Source organism: Talaromyces marneffei, chromosome 4 (assembly GCF_009556855.1).
Source record: "Talaromyces marneffei chromosome 4, complete sequence".
Lineage (NCBI taxonomy): Eukaryota > Fungi > Ascomycota > Eurotiomycetes > Eurotiales > Trichocomaceae > Talaromyces > Talaromyces marneffei.
The window spans coordinates 2,988,012-3,010,745 of record NC_072351.1 but is presented as its reverse complement, the minus strand read 5'-3'; the positions used below and the strand labels follow the sequence as shown (position 1 = coordinate 3,010,745).

At 47.4% G+C, this 22,734-nt stretch overlaps 10 protein-coding genes across 10 annotated transcripts; 5 read left to right on the top strand and 5 right to left on the bottom strand.

The window, feature by feature from the left end:
• Positions 1-46: 46 nt before the first annotated feature.
• On the top strand, positions 47-752 carry EYB26_006121 (uncharacterized protein; the record flags this gene model as incomplete). The annotated part of the gene is made up of 4 exons (XM_054265397.1): positions 47-61; positions 125-437; positions 666-678; positions 746-752. 4 exons carry the CDS (start codon positions 47-49, stop codon positions 750-752), a joined length of 348 nt encoding a protein of 115 aa, XP_054121372.1.
• A 344-nt stretch (positions 753-1,096) lies between these two features.
• Positions 1,097-1,819, bottom strand: EYB26_006120 (uncharacterized protein; the record flags this gene model as incomplete). The annotated part of the gene is made up of 1 exon (XM_054265396.1): positions 1,097-1,819. The coding sequence occupies one exon, from the start codon at positions 1,817-1,819 to the stop codon at positions 1,097-1,099; it is 723 nt and encodes a 240-aa protein (XP_054121371.1).
• A 490-nt stretch (positions 1,820-2,309) lies between these two features.
• Positions 2,310-3,954, bottom strand: EYB26_006119 (uncharacterized protein; the record flags this gene model as incomplete). The annotated part of the gene is made up of 2 exons (XM_054265395.1): positions 2,310-3,813; positions 3,899-3,954. 2 exons carry the CDS (start codon positions 3,952-3,954, stop codon positions 2,310-2,312), a joined length of 1,560 nt encoding a protein of 519 aa, XP_054121370.1.
• A 787-nt stretch (positions 3,955-4,741) lies between these two features.
• On the bottom strand, positions 4,742-5,765 carry EYB26_006118 (uncharacterized protein; the record flags this gene model as incomplete). The annotated part of the gene is made up of 2 exons (XM_054265394.1): positions 4,742-5,594; positions 5,665-5,765. The coding sequence occupies 2 exons, from the start codon at positions 5,763-5,765 to the stop codon at positions 4,742-4,744; spliced, it is 954 nt and encodes a 317-aa protein (XP_054121369.1).
• Positions 5,766-6,879: 1,114 nt separating this feature from the next.
• On the bottom strand, positions 6,880-9,347 carry EYB26_006117 (uncharacterized protein; the record flags this gene model as incomplete). The annotated part of the gene is made up of 6 exons (XM_054265393.1): positions 6,880-7,314; positions 7,373-8,049; positions 8,103-8,459; positions 8,513-8,900; positions 8,953-9,052; positions 9,109-9,347. 6 exons carry the CDS (start codon positions 9,345-9,347, stop codon positions 6,880-6,882), a joined length of 2,196 nt encoding a protein of 731 aa, XP_054121368.1.
• Positions 9,348-10,752: 1,405 nt separating this feature from the next.
• EYB26_006116 (uncharacterized protein) lies at positions 10,753-11,760 on the top strand (the record flags this gene model as incomplete). Its single annotated transcript, XM_054265392.1, has 1 exon — positions 10,753-11,760. One exon carries the CDS (start codon positions 10,753-10,755, stop codon positions 11,758-11,760), a length of 1,008 nt encoding a protein of 335 aa, XP_054121367.1.
• Positions 11,761-12,257: 497 nt separating this feature from the next.
• On the top strand, positions 12,258-14,352 carry EYB26_006115 (uncharacterized protein; the record flags this gene model as incomplete). The annotated part of the gene is made up of 2 exons (XM_054265391.1): positions 12,258-12,628; positions 12,720-14,352. 2 exons carry the CDS (start codon positions 12,258-12,260, stop codon positions 14,350-14,352), a joined length of 2,004 nt encoding a protein of 667 aa, XP_054121366.1.
• Positions 14,353-15,215: 863 nt separating this feature from the next.
• EYB26_006114 (uncharacterized protein) lies at positions 15,216-16,966 on the bottom strand (the record flags this gene model as incomplete). Its single annotated transcript, XM_054265390.1, has 3 exons — positions 15,216-15,962; positions 16,069-16,761; positions 16,841-16,966. The coding sequence occupies 3 exons, from the start codon at positions 16,964-16,966 to the stop codon at positions 15,216-15,218; spliced, it is 1,566 nt and encodes a 521-aa protein (XP_054121365.1).
• A 1,146-nt stretch (positions 16,967-18,112) lies between these two features.
• EYB26_006113 (uncharacterized protein) lies at positions 18,113-19,603 on the top strand (the record flags this gene model as incomplete). Its single annotated transcript, XM_054265389.1, has 5 exons — positions 18,113-18,302; positions 18,374-18,444; positions 18,536-18,909; positions 19,009-19,073; positions 19,161-19,603. The coding sequence occupies 5 exons, from the start codon at positions 18,113-18,115 to the stop codon at positions 19,601-19,603; spliced, it is 1,143 nt and encodes a 380-aa protein (XP_054121364.1).
• An 877-nt stretch (positions 19,604-20,480) lies between these two features.
• Positions 20,481-22,204, top strand: EYB26_006112 (uncharacterized protein; the record flags this gene model as incomplete). Its single annotated transcript, XM_054265388.1, has 4 exons — positions 20,481-20,950; positions 21,045-21,438; positions 21,513-21,970; positions 22,060-22,204. 4 exons carry the CDS (start codon positions 20,481-20,483, stop codon positions 22,202-22,204), a joined length of 1,467 nt encoding a protein of 488 aa, XP_054121363.1.
• Positions 22,205-22,734: the final 530 nt, after the last annotated feature.

Genomic DNA, 22,734 nt, shown 5'->3' with positions numbered 1-22,734 from the left:
CTCTCCCCTTTGAACACCTTCAAATAATACACATCCCAAATTCATCATGTCAAACAAACAGGTATGTTCTCTATGTAATAAATTACCCGATCCAGCTTGGATTTGTACTAATCAACTCTCCCAGGAGCAACCACCAGCCTACCCGGCCCCAGTCCACCAAGACGCTGGTCCTTACAATGCCTCCCCAAACAACACTCCCTCTCCAGGACCATATTACCAGAGCCCGCCACCTCAAAACGGCTACTCCAACCCCAATTCGAACGGATACTTCTCACCCAGCCAGCCACAATACGGACCTCAGGGCGGCTACTATCAACCAGGATATCAGCAGGGATATCCTCCGCAAGGTTATCAACAAGGCTATCCGCCACAGGGATATCAACAGGGCTACCCACCACAGGGTTACTATGCACCGAACTCGAATAATAGGGGAGTCAGTGCGTCGAGTGGAATATGTGCGGGAATAGCAGCTGCATTTGCTTTCTGCTGCTGCGCTGATCTTTGTCTTGGACTGATCTAAGTTGAAGCATACAGCATATATAATAATTATATTTGTGGATATTAACGTTTTGGTATGGATTATATGACGGTATGTAAAGGTTTTGCTGGGGGTTAAATGCCCTGTGGGAACAGTTCAGGTGAATTGGCGCTTTTTCCGGTTGCAGTTATTATTCTTGGGTCAGTCTCTGGACTTTCCCGCTGTTTACATTGTTGTATAGTTGCTGATTCGGTCATTGACATATAGGTACTAATTGCATCACATAAATTGATCCATCAAAGTTGGCTTCGTGTAATTCTCTATGAACTATATACAATATAAATGGGCCAAGCAAGGATGTCTCGAGTCAATAAGTGGGCAGTTTGAATAGAAATGCAAAAGGTATAAACAATCAGGAATGGAAGCAAAAACAATAGGGATATAAAAACATGTCAAAACATTAGTTCCGGTTGGTCCATAATATATCGTCTGTCAGTAAGCCGTTGCCTTTCAAAAATCTTGGGAGATCAAATGTCGTATCCTGCAGTTATCCGAATTGCATGAATCCGTGGGCCAAAGGAACGTCAAAACAGTATCAAAAGCCTATGTCACATCACATCATCTTCGAGGCCGCCTATAATGGTGGTCGTCATCATCTTCTTCATCATCATCATCATCCCCGTACGCCAACGGATCATTCCTCCTATAACTCCCACCAGTTCCCCTCCGGCGCGGCGGACGAGGACTCGTCGCAACACTACTCTCCTCTTCCTCCACCTCCACCACATCATCTGAGTAATGTGTGCCCGTAGTTGCTTCTTCCTCAATAACTACAACCTCGTCGTCCTCGTCATCGGTAATGTCCGGTCTCCTCCTCGAATGCGGCCGTTCCCGAACTTCGACGGTTTCTTCTTCTACAATTCGACGTCCCGGAGGCCGGTTCGACCGCGATCTGGATACTGCACTGCGCCGTGAACCAGGGCGCCCACTGATTTCTTCTTCGACGACGATGCTTTCGCCCGTGTCGCCCCACCCGAGGGTTTGGTAGAGCACGATGACGAATATGACTACGCCGGCGACCACGCCGAGGACGGCTCCGACCACGCTACCGGGTGCGGGTGAGGAGTCGAGGAAGGCATATGTTGCGGGTATGGAGAGGATCCGGTCTGCTCTTTTTTGTAGTTTGTGTTCGAGAGAGGAGGAAGAGGGTGATGATGTTGAGGGTTCTAGTAGTGCGTCGGGCCGGGTGACGAGCTGTGATGAGGAGAGAGAGATGAATGCGGAGGAGAGGTCGCGGACGAAGCGGAGTAAAGGCTCCGTAAGTGATGCTATGGGCGCCATGGGGAGCGGTTATATTGTGTGATATGGATATGCGATCTGCTATGCGATCAAGGCTGATCGTGAGGTTGCGCGGTTGTCCGTTATCGACAGCGCATATTGCGACCAATTCGAGTAGTCGTATATTCAGTGAGTTAAGCGATTTAATATCTGTGTATGTGTGTGTGTCAAATCAATTAATCATTCGTGGCGCATTAATCTGACATTTGCTCGTAGGTTGTTGTCACCAAGTTGTGGTTGTCAGGGCGGTTCGAGTAAACAAAGGTCGGACTGAGGCAGCACTAAGCCCTGATCAATCTAGCGGATCCATCCTAAAAATATTATTACCCGATCAACCCCTCCAGACACCCACCTCTACTCCGTACACACAGTTCTAATCTACTTCTTTGCGGGTTGATATGGCATGCTTAAGTTAATATCCACGGGTTTGATCTCAAGATGCAGCGTGCTCTACGCTCAAACTAGGACTCAAAAGGACTAGGTAACCAACCTATCACCATCCTCCCGCTATGATGAGATTGCACCCCACGCCAAACGCTCGACTAGTAGCACAATACAGACACTCCCCAGCTACCTGAATATACGTGCCTATAACATGCGAATTTGCCCAGAACAGAATCATGGGCAAATCTCCTGCGGTCCAGTGAAAAAATGACTCCTCATACCCAACCTGCAGCTTCTCACCGTCCCGCAGTCTGTACACGCTCAACAACGGATATCCATTGAACCTGGATCCCGTCAGGAGTTTTGTAGGATCTGCCTGATTGCATCCACATCTCACGCCGAATACCCCTCGTCCACTGAATGCAGCTTGGCGCCAGTCGCCAAATTGCGAGATTTTGCCGACTAAGCGGCCGCTTGGTATCCTCCTGATCCTGACGTCGATCGTTTCCAGCTCGGAGGAATAATAGAGGTCGTTCCCATGTACATCCTTTTTCAAGACATTTTGCCCCAAACCCGCCATTTTCCTGAGTATTGGTGTAGGGACAAAGCTCTTGCCCACATCCTTCGCCAATCCGACAGTAAGATCTTTGGCCATCGAGCGCACATGCGGATGATTCGCTGGCCGATGACGGAGAACTTCAGCCCACCCGGAGATCATATAAATGGCTTCACCTTGTTTGGCGCCTGCTCCACCCTGAATTTTGAATTTGACGTTGGGCATCTCCTCTGCCTGGCTGATTCGAGGCTTGCCATTTTCCACCACCCCGATTTGTACTAACGACCCAGTGAAGTTTTCCGCTAGCTGGGCGAAGTTCTTTTGGGGGTTCTCTAGACTTCCTAGGACGTGCCCGTTCAAGCTATCTACTAGCGCATACCCCGTGAAGACAGTGTAATGTATTCCGAGGAGGGCTGCAAGGTATCTTCTCGCGGTACTTTCGTAGTGACAAGCATGTACCATCAACTCAATCATATCTGCAAGGCTGACTTCGCCCAGACCACAGAACTGCGCCAGCCCCAGAGTGCGCGCAAGAAGGAGGTCAACATGTACCGGTGACCGCAGCGCTTTGCGGACCATGGCCCGCGCAAACCGACCCATGTCTTTCTTGGGGATAGTCGGCATAGACTGAAACGGATTGATCTGCTGCAACATCCGTTCCCGATACTGAGCCGGCCACGTTGATCCTAGACGCTCGCGGATTTGAGTCCCTTTAGAACGAGAATTGAGATTGACGACGACCGGCTCCATTACGCCGAATGTCTTGAGTCGGTCCGCTGAAAGTTCAGTTTGATAGGGCGCATTCTTAATGTCGGCGTATACATGGAAAAACAATTGATTCACTCCGGCTGGAGTCATGATCCATCCCATAGGAGCCGTTTTGGCATCTTGCTGTGAGGTAGGTATCAAAGGTTCAAGATACCCGAGCTTGGTGAGTCGCACGAAAAGAGTTTGGATTTCTTCGAGGAATTGTTGACATGCTCGCCGGTCGAGGTAGAAAATGGCGACTTTTACGCCTCCTTTGACGAGGAGTTTGACCGCTGCCGAGAGTGGATCTCTATTATAATCATTATTATCATTATTATTATTATTATATTAATGACTCTATCGTCGCAGGACTATGATGATTTTGAGTTACTTACCCCGAAGAAAGGACCTCCCCAACTAATTCAGATGCGAGATCACCAACGTCCGTCATTTGAAACTAATGTTAATGTTTCATAAGTTTCTAGAAGGAGTTAATGTTTTGCAGGTGGAGTTAAAAAATGCTTGAATTCTATCAAGCCAGAATAAAGGGGGGGGAGAAACCTTCCATTCTCTTATATACCCCTCGTCCCCAACTACCGGGTATCTGTATCCCTTATTTTCAGCCTCAGCCCCTTGGTAATGTAGTACTTGGACAAAGAGAGTTTAGCCAAAGGCTCAGGCCGCGTGAAATTTGAATAAATACGAGGTTTCCCCCCAACTTTAATACCAACAAGGTTTTAATGGAATTCAGGGAGGTCAAAGCACGCAGAGACCACTTCTCGATACCAAGGATTATAGCTAGCAAGCATAGTCTTTTCCAGTTTTGACGGTTGGACATGGTATACCACCGGGTCTAATCGCGTGTTCTAAAGGGAGGTCGAAGTGGCAGCCCTCAATTCGACAATTCTGTCACAATCAATCCCCAAATACAACGAAGCGTTCGCTCAATCTCGAGGACTTATCTCTGGCCGTCGACACGACCTGTAGCGAACCGTGCATGGCGAGTTTCTAGGCATTCCTCCGCTCGCTCGAATATCAGGATATCCATGCCCAGTGGTCACTCGTGTCCGCAGTATATCTAATAATCTCTCAGATACCATATATGGCGCGGATGAAATCTGCCGCCACAAAAAACATGAGCTCGACCCAAGCTCAACAGGGCCATTTTCGGCGTCTCGTTAACACTGACCAACGGAGCCCCATAGAAATTTTGAAATCGAAAACCGGCGTCATGGGACTCAAACAGGCCGTATCTCCATATCTATTTCATCGACCCTTCCTCCAGCCGGCGAATCTTGTTTCTTCAAAAAAGGAAACAAGGCGCCATTACTCGCCATCGTCAAATCCTTCTCATTAATCCCGGGCCCGGAGCTCGCCTGCGTAACAAGGCGTCTAAACTCATTCAAAATGACGAATTCCAGTTTTAGTTTGATCGCATACACAAACGAATGAATGAAGGACTTGAGGATATAGTATCCCGCAAAATCCAAGACGATCAGCAGCGCGCTGCAGCATACAGCGGCAATTTGTACGGTGATGAGCAACACGATCGTCCTGCGGATCCGACTGTTGAACGAGTCTTGCGCCATCTTGAAAGTGCCGTATATATACAAACCGCTGAGAATGAGCTCCTGGACGGAAAACATGACGATCTGAACACGCTCGAGTGCGTTCATGGCGGAGATATACTTCACAAACAAACCGGGACTGGAAACCCCAATCATGAAAACCACAAAGGTCGGAATATGGAACAACACCGCATTCGTGATGATCATCGCCAGCGCGATCCGCGAAATGTGGCGATTGCGCATGATGAAGCTCATCAAATTCAGTCGCGAGTAGAGCACGAGCGAGAAGCCGGTTACCATGCCGACCCAGCCGAGTTCGGTCATTATGGAGCTTGCGATCCAGTTACAGGACGGGACGCAGTAGGACAGCAAGAAACCGATTGCGTGCAGGGAGATGCTCCATGCTGTGATTAGGACGGCGTAGAAGTAGAGCCCCGACCAGCGCTGGAAGACGTAGAGCACTGAGACGGTGAGTTCCAGGGTCATCCAGAGTGGGAGTGCGGTTAAGGCTGCGACTAGGGACCTTTGTTTCTTTTACGTTAGACAGACAGATTGTGGAGATGTGTTGAGGGTAAGACTTGTGAGTGGCATACCAAATTGTCGGATTCCAGGGCAGAGAGGCTGAAGCCTCCAGATTCAGGCCCCAGTCAAAATCACTGACGGAGACATAGGGAACTGTGATGTTTTTCGCCATCACTTCACTTCGTCGTGTACTGGACAATTGCCAAGAAGGACGATCGTAATGCGACAAGTCCAGAGAGGCTCAAAATCTTACTACAGCTGACGTAGTCAGACAGTACGAGACTTCAATGACCAGCGTCGAGCCCTTCATCAAGCGCGATGTTCCGAAAGGATTTGCTCTACTATGTAAAGGCTGCAACACAACACCTCGTTGAATGGCGGAGTCGCCGCATTGTAATATGGGTATCCCAGAGCTGAGAAGCACCACGGGATTTGGATGCAACACCTGCAGACAAGCATTGGCTTAGGGCCGTCCGACGGCCTTAGTACTATGTAATATACCCAAACTACGCGTATCGACCAGGCCTACAGAATGGGGGGTTCAGCTTTTCCATAGTGGAGAAGAAGCTGCAATTTGCTTGATTGCCATTGCCAAGCGTCGTTTTTGCGAAGCACCAGCGGTTCAATGTTGTGTTCTCTGAAATGATAAATCCTCAGAAGGGACATAAGATATAATTACATAGTATAGGGAGTCTTCAGTCATGTCACAAGTCTGACGGCGAACAGGGTCTACCCGTGCGCGCTAGCGGCACGGGTAGATGCTATATTCATATATTCGTTATACCAGTTACGTAGTAGAAAACGCCATACTACTAACTAGGTAGCAAACCCGCAGAATATCCATCCGAAGGTTACAAGCTCGTATTCATTTGTGGATGAAGCCCGACAACTCAGCGCGATATCTCCACCGACACAGCCAATTAAGGGAGTCTTTCCGTTGAGTTAAGGTTAGCCGCTCCACTATTACACTACGAGGTGCTGGTGGCCCCCATTTTTCCAGGACAGAGGGCATCGAGCCAATTATGTGGAGTTTGACTGTTTGGGGTGATGGCTGGTAACTACGTTAAGTTGTATACTGCTTACATTGCTTAGTAGGTGGGAGAGCCAAGAGCTTTCTGCTGATTAAGACCAATTCTTCACAATTCTGGTTCATCGTATGCAAGCTCATAAGAGACAAGAATGTAACCAATTCTAGAAATCTATCTGCAAGTCTATGACCAACACCTATTTCTCTATCCGCCCCTTATGCAAACCGTATCCCTGCTGCAGCGTTCTGTTTTCGTAGCTCACCGAACAGCCTTGATGGTCTGACCACCATCCCAAGTAACCCGCTTTCGAATAACCATCTTAAACACCCTATGCTTGACATCCATCACCTCCTGGTGACCGTCCAGAAGATGTGCTGAGGGCGCAAACACCAGTGCTTCACCGGTACGAAGACTTGAAATCTCATACATTGCATCCATAGTAGTGCTTTCTCTATTGCTGTCCTGGTTTGAACCGTCCTTATGGTCTATTGGAAGATGTTTCTTGATTGTTTGATACCATTCTGGGCTGGAGAAGCGGTGGACAATAGTGATAGAGCATAGATCGATGAGACGAGGGGATATGGTTGGTTCTTGGGTTGAGATGATGACTCGAGTTCCGAGATGGCGTTGTTGGCGGATGATGTTCAGGAATGTCTCCGTTAGTGCGTTTGCGGCCTCGGTGTTGGTCATGTACTGTGACGGCCTTGTTAGTAGACAAAATAGAAAAAATTGTGGGATGACGAAAACGTACCTTGTGTGCCTCATCAGCCACAATCATCTTTCCACGAGATGGGTGAGAATGAAGGAATAAATCAATGGCAATTCTGAACAGAATACAGGCAGTGTCCTGGTCCATGAATGGACACGACAGGTCCAGAATTGTGACTCCACCATCTACAAAGTAATCGCCGCCAGTCTTGTCCGCTCCTTTCAGGTCAAGGAATGAGTCCAACAAATCTAGACGCTGCTCCAAGAAGGGAGTCTGGGTCCGGTCCAGACGCAAGTCCTTCAACCGCTGGCGGAATTCGAAGTAGTTGAACCGTCCTTTGTTGGTGAGAGCCATTTCACGCAAGATTCTGGTCAATTGAGCCATGTACAAAGGCTTGGAATCCTTTTTGCCCATTGACATAAGCGACAGCATCGTAGCGATGTTCAAATGGCGAGGTTGCAGGCGGAATGGGTGGACGCTAACGCTGGGAATTTGCGAGTACATCTGCTCGAGGTTGTGAAAATTGGAAGGCGATGTGAGCACCCTCACTGGAATAGACTTGTGAAATTTCTTGCTGTATTCGGGCATTGTAGAAGCAAGGAACGCTGCTTCGCTAGGCTGGTTGCTCACATTGGAGCTGTACTCGTTGTAGTGAAGAACAAGAGTCGACAGCGGCTTCTTCAGTACTCCAAGAGCGGGGAATGGCAAAGAACAGTTTTCTAGGCTCCTGTTAGCTGACTTCATCCAAGAATCCAACCTAACCGAGTATTACCAATTATACAAGAAGTGGTGTGTGACTTTCCACTACCCTGTAGACCACAGATAAAAGCAGAAAATGGCGTGTTCGTATTGAGCATTACTCTTGGGTCAACAAGATCCTCAGATCGTTGTGAAGCCAAGTGCCCAAGGAGACCGAATTGAGATGGCATTTTGTTCCCCATGTCCTCTAGTATCGGTGAAACAAGCACCGAATGCTCAATGCTGCGAGGATTTTCGTCCGAAGAACTCGAATTCTCATCGGCGATACTCAGGAACTGAAGCTGACGCTCCAAATCCGGTGTCCTTGATATACGCGGAATATTATTTTCATCCGAAGTCAGGCGCTGGGTAGCCAAATGTTCCTTGAAATCTGCACAGGATGAGACAGGATCTGAAAGGATCGGATTAATGCAGCGCACATACCATTTAGAATTGCATTGGTAGATTGCACGAGGTCAGCGTGTTCATCTACCGCTTCCGCTTTTTGTTCTTTTTCCAGAGTTGGTTCCGATGCTATATTTTTGTTTTCTTTTGATTTCTTGGGTTTCTTCGCCTTCGGGTGCTTTAGTAATGGCTCTTCCTGCGGCTTAGTATCGGACACTGGATGTTCGAATTTTGGCTGCTTCGGCTGCTTCGACTGCTTCGATTCTGGAATCTGCTTTGGCTGGGCCTTCTCACTTCCAGAATTATTAAAGCTCTGGGCTGACTCCTTCTCTTTCTTCTTTTCCTTGAGCTTGTCCTTTTTCTTTTCTTTCTTCTTTTGGTTGACTCCTGGTGTAGGATCAGTTGCGGGAGCAGAGCCACCAGACGTCTGTTTGATCAGTATCATTATTTTGTTGTGTTGACTATGTTGTGTAGCTTACAGGCTCTGCCTCTGGCTTTGGTGGTTCTATCTGCTCAGGCTCAGGCTTCGATGAGTCGGCAGCCTTTTTTGCAGCCTTGTCTTCAAGCACCACCGCATATCTGAAATCAAATCTCAGCATCACAATGAAAACTTCAGCAAAAATACGTTGACATACCCAACCACAATATCTCGGATCCAATCTGCTTTCTCAGGATATTCCTCGACATATCTCGAAATTATTTCCTCCCTGTCAATGTTACCCCTCATCACCATATTCATTCGCACGTCCTTTCGAATGTCATTTTTCAAATTGTCGGCCTGGCCTGTCGCTTGTGCCTCGTTTTGGTGGCTTGGCTCAGGCTGGCTCGCCTGCTGTTCAGCTGGAGCCGCTCTGTTGGCTTTCGATCTGGCCATGCCGACAGAATTCTTAAATGATCCGATCTCAAATCAAACTAGCACTGAGGCCTCCAAGCCTTGAGATCTCGCACAGATGGAGTGAACCCGGACTCAGCATGAAATTTCGAAGATGAAAGCCAGCCAGGCCCACTGTGGATCGCTGCTACCCCTTCAATTGTCAATTGCCGTGGCGGGAAAAGCGGGCTGCCGTACTACCACCCTAAATGCATTGCGGGTTAACCCTCACAACACTAACATCTCGATAACCCTAGGGCAAACAGCGGACCATGCTACTGGCAAGTTGTGATTGGTGCTATATCTCGCTATATCTCATGATCTATGATATTATCTGCTTATTATTTTGTGATGAGTCTGTTCCCTCTTCATTTGAGACGTGTCATTGCCACCATACAGGCAGTCCAACGCTGCTCAAACATCCTACCTCTTTTCGTGCATCGGTCGTATCACTGGTATTCAAGGGAGAGACGATAATATGGATCTTGGATGTATATGTAGCCTAGCTCAAGGAAATCTTGACGAGTGGAATTGGGAGGCTATAAAATTCTACCTGGAACCTTGGAAGCGCTCGATATTAGGGGTTGAGTAATAATAAAGGGGCAAGATTTGAGAGACCTATCGCATATCCAGTAGCAAACGCAGCAGTCTATGAAGGGCATGCTGAATGCGAAATAAGGCCGCCACTCAACAGTCGTATTTCTTCGATGAATACTGTAGTAGATGGGAATTTATTTCAAACAATGAAACATGCCCAGTTAAATGCCGTAAAAATGACTCGCTTCCCGGTACAAGAATAGGGTCGGCGACATAATTTTTCTTTTTTGTATTTGACATTCACCCAGGCAAAAATTCAAAACTGGATCGGCTTCTACGTATTCGGTAATGACTCGACCAGCATTGTTATTGTGCATGGAGGCAATGCGTCCGATTGGCTCAGGTATTTTCTCTTGACTTGGGCTCACTGCTGAGACTGCTCAGCCTTGTGCAGCCTCACCGCGCCATGCCTAGGTATTTCCTTTGACAATCAACATTTGACAATATTATCTTGCCTTCGCAGAACATACATACGGTGTGGTGCCTATTCGATGCTCATAACGATCGATAAATAAGGTATGCACAATCGGTCTATTTCTATTGTCTAAACAAATCCTGAGATCCCGTCAATAGGAATACATATCGCAGCCTTGGAAGCTAAGATAGGTGAGTTCCGACCACTTACGTAGGCTGGCGATACACCAAAGGGGGGTCACATGGGTAACACCTGGGTAATCGCGCATCCAGAGAGATTGACAGCCCTGTTAAAAATCTTCTCTGGGATAAAATGCCCAGTTGTCCTTGAAGCATTGCCGGTCTCTAGCATACACCTTTCAGTCTGTCTAACGATCGATCTTGTATAATTAGGACAATGTCAAACAGCGTCTATCCTCCTCGGCATGTATACTTTCCTGAAGGTGACCATGAAACCACCGTGATATTTCTGCACGACAGGAATAGCACTGGACCCGAACTTGCAGACTATTTCGCAAGATCAGCGGACACCTCAGGAAAGTCTTTATACAATCATTTTCCAAGCACTCGCTGGGTCTTTCCATCTGCTCGGGCAGGGCATTTTTACTGGACGCAGGCGGATCGTCGGCAGCTGTCCCAAAGCAAGAAGGACAGTATCACCGAATGGTTTGAGCTGGGTTCTCTTGAAAACGTACAGCTGGAATCGCCTGGGCAGCTCACGACCCTACAGGAAAGCGCTACGTACATATTACGGATTATTGACGATGAAATTGCACGTATCAAACGTGTCGGTGGTAGCTCTCAGAAGATCTTTTTAGCGGGAATTGGGCAGGGTGCGGCCTTGGGGCTTGTAGTTCTGTTATGTACTCATCATGAGCTCGGTGGCTTTGTGGGGATGGATGGGTGGATGCCTTTTGCCGAAACTCTGTCGAATTTGCTAGAGCAGAATCAGATTGACGAGGCTGGAGGATTTATCAAGTCAAGATTCATTGGCGTTGCACAGCAAGCATACATCCAGCAGCAGAAACAACAGCAAGCATGGGCGGCCTACAATGCTTCCGCGGCTCATCTCTCACCTCCTAGTGCACAGCCCGCAAACCAGCCTACAGAAACAGAAGTTGTGGCTTCCAAGGTTGTTGTGCCTGCACATGTCAAGACTATGGGTATCATTTTGGGTCATTCACAAGGAAGCAGTCAACTGGGCAAGCCTGAGCTGGGGGCTCGGGCTGTTAGCGTCTTGAAGCAGATAGGGTTTTCTCGGATTTCATGGAAGCCAGAGCTGGAACATCTCGATGAAGGAGGTGAGGCGAGCGGCCATGATAGCACCGCTGTGTTTCCTTTCGGGAACCCAGGGCAAGTGGAGCAGATCGTCCGCTTTTTCAAGGACCTGGGCCTTGCAGGCTAGGTAATATTCAGCTTTTTCCTATTGAGATAGGCTGGTGGTATAAAGCAACCAAAGTTGGTGTAAACAACGAACGATGTCATGATCTCAGCGATGGTCAATACGTATAGATATGAACGAAAGAAGATGAAGATGAAGTTAAGCTAAGTTAAGTTAGTTACTGTGTACTCGTAGAATATGGATGGCTGTGGGCCCATTAGATACTACCGTAGCCAATCAGACATTGTGGATCGCGGATCGCTCTTTCCCGTGGATTTGGCCACGGCACTAGTACATATCGGGCTAGCGCATAACAGCAATTGGCCTCCGAATATTTTTTTTTTTCTTCTGCTTCTCTGCACTGTCCCTATCTCTACAGTTGTTGCTTGTCCTTCTTCTTCATCCTTCACCCATCGCAACTCCTTTCTCCCTTCCTTCATTATCCCAATATTCTCGGAGTGCGTTTTTGTTTAATTTCTTCCAGGCTTTTGATAGTCTCTTTCTTCTCCCCTTTTCACAGAATGTACAACGCCGTTCGTCGCGGGCCGGCCCTGGCGAGAGCGTTTAGAACATGCGCTCCCCGGGTCTCGCAGACTGCTAGAGTCACATCTACCGTGACTGCACACCTTCAGAAGCCATTACCTTTGACAATTTCCTCCCTTCGTCAGATCCGATCGATTCAATCCTCAGCTCTTTTGAAGCAGTCCAGTGCTACCGCCGCTGCTACTAAACCCCAGGAGTCCTTCAGTTCCATTTCCGAATTCTCAGAATTGGCCCAGCATGGCTATGTGCATCCGCGCATCATCCACTCTATCACCGAGAAAATGAAGATCAATTCTATGACCGACGTACAGAAACAGACCATCTCTCATTCCGTCACAGGCGCCGATATGTAAGCTTTTCATTTCCGCCAGGATCGCTGATAGATTTCTACCAAAAAAGAAAGAAAAGAAAAAATATGAGCTAACTTTTTGTTCTTCTAGTTTGGCTCAAGCTAAGACCGGTACTGGAAAAACCCTTGCTTTCCTTGTCCCTGTCCTCCAGAGGATTATCGCCAATGACCCCAACCTGCTTCAAAGATCACGTGGATTTAGTCGAGCCGACTCTCACGATATCCGTGCCATCATCATCTCGCCCACTCGTGAGCTCGCCGAGCAAATCTCTGTCGAAGCCAGGAAAGTTGCTGCTGGCACCGGTGTTGTGGTTCAGACTGCTGTCGGTGGTACCAGGAAACAAGAAGGTTTAAATCGGATCAGGAGGGAGGGTTGCCATGTTCTCGTTGCTACTCCTGGACGCTTGAAGGACATCCTCTCAGACTACACCAGCCGGGTCGCTGCACCAAATCTGGATATCCTCGTTCTCGACGAAGCCGATCGACTGTTGGATGATGGATTTGGCCCAGAAATTGAGAGCATCAAAGATCTACTTCCTGACCCTTCCGTAAGGGATCGACAAACCCTGATGTTCTCTGCAACTGTGCCCCGTGAAGTCATGGGTATGGTGCGGAAGTCAATGAAACCGGGTTTCCATTTCATCAAAACGGTCGATGAAAATGATGTCCCCACACATTTGAGAGTACCCCAAAAAATGGTTTTCCTTCGAGGCTTCGAAAATGGATATCCCGCAATTGTCGAGATTTTGAAAAAGTACATGGATCAAGCAGCTGCAGACTCGACCATGCGTCCGATGAAGGCTATTGTCTATTTCAACACCACAGTTGAAGTTCAGCTAGCCAATGAAGCTTTTGGTGCTCTGCTTACTGATCCTATGCAACGTCGCAGCGGCAACCCTCTGGGTCGCAAGATTTACCATATCCATTCCAAGCTTTCTCAATCTCAGCGCACGCATTACTCTGATTCATTCCGACGCGCCGATTCTGGTATTCTCATTTCGTCTGACGTGACTGCGCGAGGTCTAGATTTCCCGGATGTCACTCATGTCATCCAAATAGGTATCCCTAGGAACAGAGAATCCTACATTCACCGTCTAGGCCGCACAGGTCGTGCCGGTAAGGAAGGGCAGGGCTGGGTCCTCATTCACGACGAAGAAGAAAAATACTTTGTCGAACAATTGGGAGACCTGCCTATTAAACAAGACAATTCTATTGATACCGCAAATGCCGATATGTCCAACTTGGAATCATTGTCTGGTCCAGTTGCTGAGACCATCAATCAAGTTGCAGCCGCGTTGAAACTTGTTCCTTACGAAGTCAAGGAAGATGCTTACCGTATCCAACTGTCTGCCAATGTCCACACCTTTCCCCGCAAGAGAGCACTTGTATCCGCGCTCAACGACCTAGCCAAAAATGGATGGGGTCTGCCTGAGCCACCGGCAATCAGTCCATCGTTTGCCTCAAAGCTTGGTTTTGAGAGAGTTCCTGGATTGAGGCTCGAAGAGCGACGACTCTCCAGGGGCGGATTTGATGCCGCTCCTCCCGCTAAATCTGCAGGCGCTCAATGGCGCTTCGAACGTCCCCGACGAGATGGCTTTGCTAGCCGTCGCGAAGAAGATCGTAGCGGTTCCATTGGTGGTGCACGTCGTCGTGCAGATGGGTTCCAACGCCCTCAGCGGGATGATTGGTTCAATATGGACCGGGCCAGAGGTCGTCGTGATTAGATAAAATCATGAAGTGCCAACTCCCTCCATGAATCAGCAATGATGGAGAGAGCTATGAAAAGTACTTCTGAGATACTTCGCATACCGGCGTTTTCGATTCCATCATACTCAGCATACCACTTCCTTTTCTGCTCATATGACCGGAGAAATCTGCACTCTGGCTTGGGCTTGTTTTACTCCACCTGTTTCAAAATCTTCTTTTCTACTCTGTCGTTCTTATACGCACTTCTTGGATTTTCATTACGTCGTTTTAATTCAATTTCCGTCTTCACGACAGTCGAAGGTCGGCCAGGAGAAGAAGAAAACAGGAAGACGAGAAGATGATTATGGCCTATCTCGTTTACATTTCTATGTACGGTATATTGTGGGATCTTGACATTTTACTAGGTGATCATTGGGCATGGCGTCTTTTATTTGAGGACATTGTGTTTTTTTATGGTTTCTTTTTGAATCTCTTTTTTTTTTCGTCTTCTCATCTCTTATTCTACCCTTTTCTCCTGTATATCATCTTCTTTCTTGGGTGTTTGAATATCTGTTCTACCTATTTCTATTATTGCCTGGAGGTGGTTCTTGCATGAACATGGAATCGTGCATACGACTGTGTTCAGTCTCTTGCTCGCATCGATCGATGCGCCGGACATGTTTAGATATGAAATCAGTATATAGAATATAACTCTAATCTCCTCTTTATCTTATCATGATTTTGTAAATAGACATCGCTCTCAGTTTGTGGTTTTTGAACGCAGTAAACATTTGAATCGATTAAGTTACGGCTATCTATTTTTATGAAAAAAAAAAATAAAAATAAAAATAAAAATAAAAAAATAAAAAAAAAACATGGTGATTTCTCGACAGAATCGCCACTACGGCGTAGCAGATTCTATTTTTGCAGTAATCCTCTCTCCGTCTTCCGAGAAAGCGATGGAACTGTTCAACCGAGCAGTCCACTGTCGCACCAGATGGCCCTTCAGAATAATGCCAACCATAAGAACGTCCGCGAGCAAGATGAGAAATGCGCCCAGTCCCCACATCCAGCCAACGCCCATTGCAGTCTGCCAGTCCGTTGATATAAAGACAGACATGAGTCCAAACGAGATACGATAGGCATTCAGGGACACAGATGTCTCGACGGGGTTGTGCAGGAAGCATTCCACAATATAATTATAACAGACCGGCATCACAAGCAGAGCCGCGAACCAGATCAGAAATGTAGCCAGGGCGAGGACCATGAAATGCAAGTGATATTGGAGACCGGCGCCGTAGATACCTATGGCAATCGGCAAGAGGATTGAGGGCAGAATCGTGTTTGCGAGCCGGTATTCCGTCTTCCAGGTTCCGCCTCGGGTGCGAGCTACCCATAAGGGGATCTTGTCGTTGAAGAGATATCCGTAGATTTGGGCGGCTATCATGCCAACCCAAGCCGTCATGGTGAAGAAGGCGGTTTGGAGTGAAGAGAAGCCATATCCTCCGACTTCAGTTGGCGGTTGCAGGTACGTTGCCAATGTCGATGCTTGCATAATGGGGAGACCCAGTGCAATGAAGATGTATGTGCCCATGAGGAGGGTGATTGGGGCAAAAGTAATCTGTAGGGGTATAATGGCTCGTTTGATCTATTGTCCATGTTAAAAAAAAAAAAAAAAAAAATCCCAAACCGAATGACAATACAAAGTTCCCAAAGTTCCACTTTTTGGGGGGTGACAAGTCAACGAAACTTACCAATTCTGGACCTTTACCTGCAGGCTGCGTCCTTGTGCCAGGCAGGAAAGTGGCAATTCGATTGGCAATCCATGACTTTGGCAAGGGCGAGCGAACGACCGCTCCTGGCTGACGGCTAAAAGTTGTATCCTCGACGAAGAGAAAGACTCCTAAGATAGCGGCACCTACAGGTCCCAGTGTCCACCAAAAGTCATAAGTCCAGGGCAGATTCTGCGCAATAAAGCCTCCCAGAGTGCCGCCACCAACAACGGCGAAAATGATCAAGACCTCAAAGACCGCGAACGCTTTCCCTCGCTGATGCAAGTAAAACATATCAACTATATACCCTGCGCCAAGGCTTGAAGGGATGCCCCCAAATAATCCGCAAATTACGCGGGAAATTGTGAAGGAGATATAGTCGTTGGCTCCATCCATTTTCGCGGCCCAGATCTGACAGAAGAATACAACTACAAGACTCCAAAGGACTACAGAACTGCGTCCAATCACGGCTCCTAAGGGGATGAATAGGAACGGGCCTACAACCCAGCCTGCGAGAGACGCCGCAACTGTGTTGAGCATGTCATTTGTGGTGTTGTGGTAGGTGCTCGTTTGGAGGATAAAGGTAAGTTGATTGGAATTAGGGGCCATCTGTCCTGCGAAGCCAGCAAAACCGATGCAGGCGAAAATGAGGATCTTCTTGTGCATGGGCCAGTTCTATTCACAAACACACCCCTCCGCCATTAGGCTTTTGATAGATTTCGGCAGGAAACAGAAAATGTGAACGTTCACTCACCAACGGATCCTCCGCATCGTCGGTCGGCTGGGGAACGAGAATGACTACATCCCCGTCCTTTCCCTTTATCACTTTGGGGGAGTCCGAGACTGTCGTTACAGCCTCTTTACACTCGGGTTCGGGCATGGTCACGGAGATTTTTTTTTTTTTTTTTTTTTTTTTAATTCAACGGAAAAAGTGATCAAAAGGGGGGGAGGAGATAAGAAGAGCAGAGCGGAAGAATGCAGGCTATATTATAGTTATGTAGTCCAGCATCAACACCACACAAACCAGGGCAACTGATAATGGTAGATAGCTAGCTATATTAATGCGTTCAATATACGGAGTGCTCCGTAGTACACATCTAGGCCTGCTAAACCATGCCCGCGACCCATATTGCTGCAGACGGCATAACCAGCCTATATACCGCTAAATTAGTTCGTACTACGTCTCTTGATAAACTATTAAACTTACTACGAGGAAAATCATAAAATGACTACTACGTACGACGCACACAGTACTCCGTACTCGAGTTGGAGATGTTCGTGATCGTCAGACCCTTTCCACCGCGGACACACTGAAACTTGGAAACGAGTAAGCGTCATGGAAAACTGGATTGGTTTGAACCAATTAGAGAGTATTTTTGTTTCAAGTTTGGGACTCTGCATATAGCCATGTACGTGCTAGTAGTCGGAGTACAGGCTGAAATTTGAAGGCGTGGCTCGTCTGCGGGCAGATTGCCCAAAAAACGGACTCCCTGTACCCTGTACCTTGCATCTGGTACCCTGTACCCTGGGCAGATATGAGTGCTCTGTATGGAATCATGATAGATTGTCTTACCAGGGTACGGGGTATTGTGGAATATGGCTTACTTTTATATGTAAGACTAACGTAGTAGTTACACATCCCATGGGAATACGATGAGTAAGTTTCGATTCGGTCCGGATCGTAGAGAGCGGCCCCCAATCCGATCCTGCGTGGCTGTCCGGAACAGGGATTCAAGGCATGCATCACGTAATTGATCACCTCACAAGATGCCTAATCCATAATAGGAAGAACATACCTAGCGGATGCTCGTTCTGAGCCCTACAGAATATGCAGTAACTAGTGGTTAGTTGTAAGCCAGAGAGCAGTCTGTAGCCGCCGTGCTTTTCGTCCATATGTACGGGCGTGTGGTCGTCTCTTTTCCCGACTTCTGGGGATTATTTCTGTCGTTGTGTGTTGTTGACAGTGAAGCCAAATCGCTCCTTGTACGTATCCGAAGTATTCCTGCCCAAAGGCTCTTTCGCAAACATGGCGGCGCTCAGTGAGCGGGGAGAGAAGATGATCACCATCATCTCGGTGCTGATCAGTCTCTCTCTCATATGCGTCATTCTACGAATCTTTGCGCGGATAAAAAGAAGGATCGGTTTTGGCATGGACGATTATCTGTGTTTTGTGGCCACTATCGCGCTGATTTCTATGCTGATAGAATTGGTCCTGTGTACGTTGTCCTGCTCAGGAATGAGAAATGGTGAATCTGTCGGAATTAACGGATTCTTGAATATTACATAGGGTGCACTATTGGAGGCAATGGTGAACATATAGGCGATCTAAGCAATCACACTCTGGTCTTGTTTTCGCAGGTATGCTCTCTATCGGCGCGAATATGCCCTCTCCTCTGTCGAGTGGCCTAAAGTTGTGCCCGGATTATGCGAGTTCTAACTTGTCTCTCAGATCTTTATCGCAAACCAATTCTCCTACTTCCTGCTCTGTCCAACGCTAAAGATATCCATCATCTGCTTCTATCGACGCGTATTCTCCGTTCCGATGTTCCAAAAAATTACAATGGGGTTGAACTGCCTTATCGCCGCATGGGGTACCGGCATATTTCTCGCTTGCGCGCTGCAATGCAGACCGCTGAATGCGTTTTGGGACCGGTCCATCGACGGCCATTGCTTCAACTTGAACACATTCATTATCGTGAACCAGGCCTTCAATGTCGTTATGGACTTTGTTATTCTATTTCTGCCCATCCCGATGATTTGGCGCCTGCATATGAGCACACGAGACAAAATTGCGTTGAATGGGGTATTCGCGCTTGGCGGCTTGTAAGTTTACCTATCCACCCTACTCCTGCGATGCTTAACAAGAGCCCTGAAAATATATATCATTGGGAAAGAACCTGTGTTGACGGTGTGAGGTGTCAGTGTTTGTTTCGCGAGTATATACCGCATCGTAACTCTATTCTATATCAGTAGCTCAGACGAGTCTTGTAAGTATATCGATGCCCACTGTGTTCAATGTTCTACATACCTATGTAGGTACAATAACATGTTCCTACGCTAACATTCCTTTATAGATACTGTCTACCAGGCAACTCTCTGGACTCACATCGAGCCATCAGTCGGTCTTATATGCGCCTGTCTCCCTACTATTCGAGGCCTCTTTCCAGCAGGGAAACTGTCCCGGAATACTAACGGCCCTTCGGATTACATTAATTCAAATGGATGGAGTGGTTCCAAGTCAGGGAACTTCGTCGACACTCCCAAGAAGGCTGCCTTTGAGCGTCGTGACCACGAGCTAGATCCGATCATTAGAGACGACATTGACAGTGAGAGGAGTTTGGTGGCCAATGGTGTCGGCCGTGGCACCAGGTTCAACGCGATGAATATCAACGTTCAGACGGAGATTCGCATTCAGTCTGAGGCGGCGCAGGAGGAACAGAAAAGGGAAGAGTACGGTGGCACACTCAACGGCGAACAAATACATGGACAAGGGTTAGGGTTATACGAACGCCCTTGACTGAACGTTGAACGCTTTTTTTGTTTTCTGCAATTCTGCAATTGCGACAAGCGCATGTCGGGTTTCGGGCTACTTCTGGAGGATTGCAAAAGAAAAGAAAAGAAAAGAAAAGCCAGATACGAAATGAGAACAAATAATAGAAACAGTTAATAAACACATCCATGTAGTGGCTCCGCGCTGGCCGGGCCGTGTCATAGGACAGATCCTGGACCATAACTAAGTGATAAGAGACCCTACATACGGAGTAGGCATGTTTTTTGTAAACGGTCTAGTTTACGGGTTAATACTGTAGTAGTTTTTTAATATTCCGTCGAATTCACATCACCATTTACGTAGGACGAAGCGACAGAATTGGCTTTGCCTCTGAAGCAGAAACCAGGTAGGATCTCACCAACTACCGTACTCGGTAACACACTACCGGTACGAGTAAACAGCAGCCTCGCCTGGATAACTTACAGGGTATGGATTATGTATTATTTCAGGACGGCTCTTCTTCCACGGTGGATGTCACGTTGACTGGGATCGGTCTTATTACTACTAGCTGTAAGATTGGTCACAACATTGTACTATAGTAATGCAGAGAACAACCTGGTCCCTATACTACTGTAGTACAGTTAGTATGCTACAGAGTATACCTACTATGTAGTAATATGCGGCGCTATGTATTATATAGAGTATGGCTAATATATCCTCATCCTCTGATTTGAGGTTACGTAGCAGGGGTAGATGCACGTGAAATCCTCCCGCGCTAATCACACCATTACCTAGGTAAAGCCAACAACGCTGAAGATAGAAAACAAACCATCGAGACCTACGTGCTTCTGTATGCAAAACTGGAGTCAAAACAAACAAATCAAACGGCAATCCTTTTCCCACCATGACAGCAACGCAAACTCAATCGTCCCCGGTGGTGGTTCCCTTGCTCATCAATGGGAAAGAGGAAACCCCTGCGTCCACCTTCGACATCATCAGCCCATACACCAACTCGCCATGCTGGGCTGCTGCCTCCGCCAGTCCTGCAGACGCAATCCGCGCCGTTGAGGCTGCGGACGCTGCATTCGCGACTTGGTCCCAGACAAAGCCCACTGTAAGGCGAGATATTCTGCTTAAAGCAGCCGATATACTAGAAAGCCGCCTCGAGGAGAATGCTGCTTTTATGCGCACAGAAATGGGCGCTGATGTAGGCGCCTCGCAAGGATTTGTGGTCCCGCTGAGCATTCGCATGCTGCGTGATATTGCTGGTCGCATCACGTCAATTTGTGGAAGTTCTCCCGTAGTTGAAGAGGATGGCCAGAGTGCGATTGTTTACAAAGAGCCTATGGGGGTCATTTTAGGCATAGTTCCTTGGTTAGCGCTTATGATACCACACCATATACCTGTGGCTTCCGGCTTCACTTCTTACATGAATTAACTGAACTGACTGACTGACTGTCCGCAACAGGAACGCTCCGTATGTCTTCGGCATTCGGGCTGCCGCTTGTGCGCTTGCCGCTGGCAACACAACCATTCTCAAATCCTCTGAATTGTCTCCACGATGTTATTGGGCCATTGGACGGGCCTTTCAAGATGCAGGATTGCCCGCCGGGTGCTTAAATGTGCTGTCTTGTCCGCCACAGGATGCCCCGGCCGTGGTCAACGCGATGATTGAACACCCCGCGGTTCGAAAGATCAATTTCACAGGCAGCAGCCGCGTTGGTAGACTTATTGCAAGCACCTGCGGTAAGAACCTCAAGCCATGTCTCATGGAGCTTGGGGGCAAAAACAGTGCTATTGTCTGTGAAGATGCAGATCTGAAGACTGCTCTTGGGGCAGTATTAGCTGGATCCTTTATCAATGTGAGCGCCGCACCGTCCTAGAACCCCTGGTAGGATCCACGCTAATCTCAGGGCTATTTTATTTTTCTTCATAGTCTGGGCAAATTTGTATGGCTACGGATCGAATTATTCTTCACTCGCGTATTGCTCCAGCCTTTATCGAGGCGATGAAAGAAGCATTAAAGCCTAGTGACGACGGCAGCGGTGGTCTCCCTCCAACACTAGTAAACGCCGCATCTAAAGCACGCATTGAAGCGGTTGTACGGGATGCCCTTGCATCTGGTGCCCATATCGTTCATGGAACCTTCGATGAGACTGAAAAAACATCACAGGCTACTAGCATTCGAATGCCTCCTCTTGTATTGGGAGGTGTGAAGCAAGACATGAAAGTCTGGCAAGAGGAGAACTTTGCATCCGTGGCTTCCTATATGATCGTTGACAGCGATGAAGAAGCCATTCGGATTGCGAACAGTGGTGGATACGGATTGTCTGCTGCCGTGTTCACGGAAGACCTGCGCAAAGGATTAGCAATTGCAAGGAAGATACAATCGGGGTAAGTATCAAAGAAAAACAAAAAAGAAAGAAAGAAAGAAAGGATTGTCCAAGTATCCGTTGTGTTATGTTTGCTAATCCTTGAAACAGGGCGGTGCATATCAACAGCATGACCATCCACGATGAACCAGTGCTCCCTCATGGTGGTGTAAAAAATAGTGGCTGGGGAAGATTCAATGCAGCAGAGGGGCTGAATGAGTTCCTTACGACTAAGAGCGTGACATGGATGGATTGATCAACGAAAACAGGTGCATTGCATATCCAATTTTTTTTTATTTCCAAGGCTGCCTTGATTGTTGTGCTTATCCCAGTCCCTCTGTAAATGTATTGTCGTGCAAACAATCTCCCGATGAGTCCAAAGACGCCATATTCAATCTCTGTATGCAGCCAGACCACAACAGATCTGAGCAAAACGAAAGACATCAAACTTTCAAGATTGGCAAAAAAAAAGAAAAAATAAAAAATTTCAAAAAAGAAATGCTGAGGACCAATGCTGGGCTATCCGGCGACCTTAAGCATATCGATATTGTATTGTTAAGCAGTCGAGATAACCAACTAGTTACCGCATGCAGCCATTGAAATAAACCGAACAATCTTTTGACGAGGTCTAAAAAGCTTGCCCAGATACTATAGAATAGGAGGGTTTGAAAAGTAATGTTACATTACAGGGCTAAGTATGTGTAAACGTGATACAATAAGGCTACAGCTACACAAAAACTTTATAAACTAGAAATACATCCATATATGCACAAACAAAAATATCTG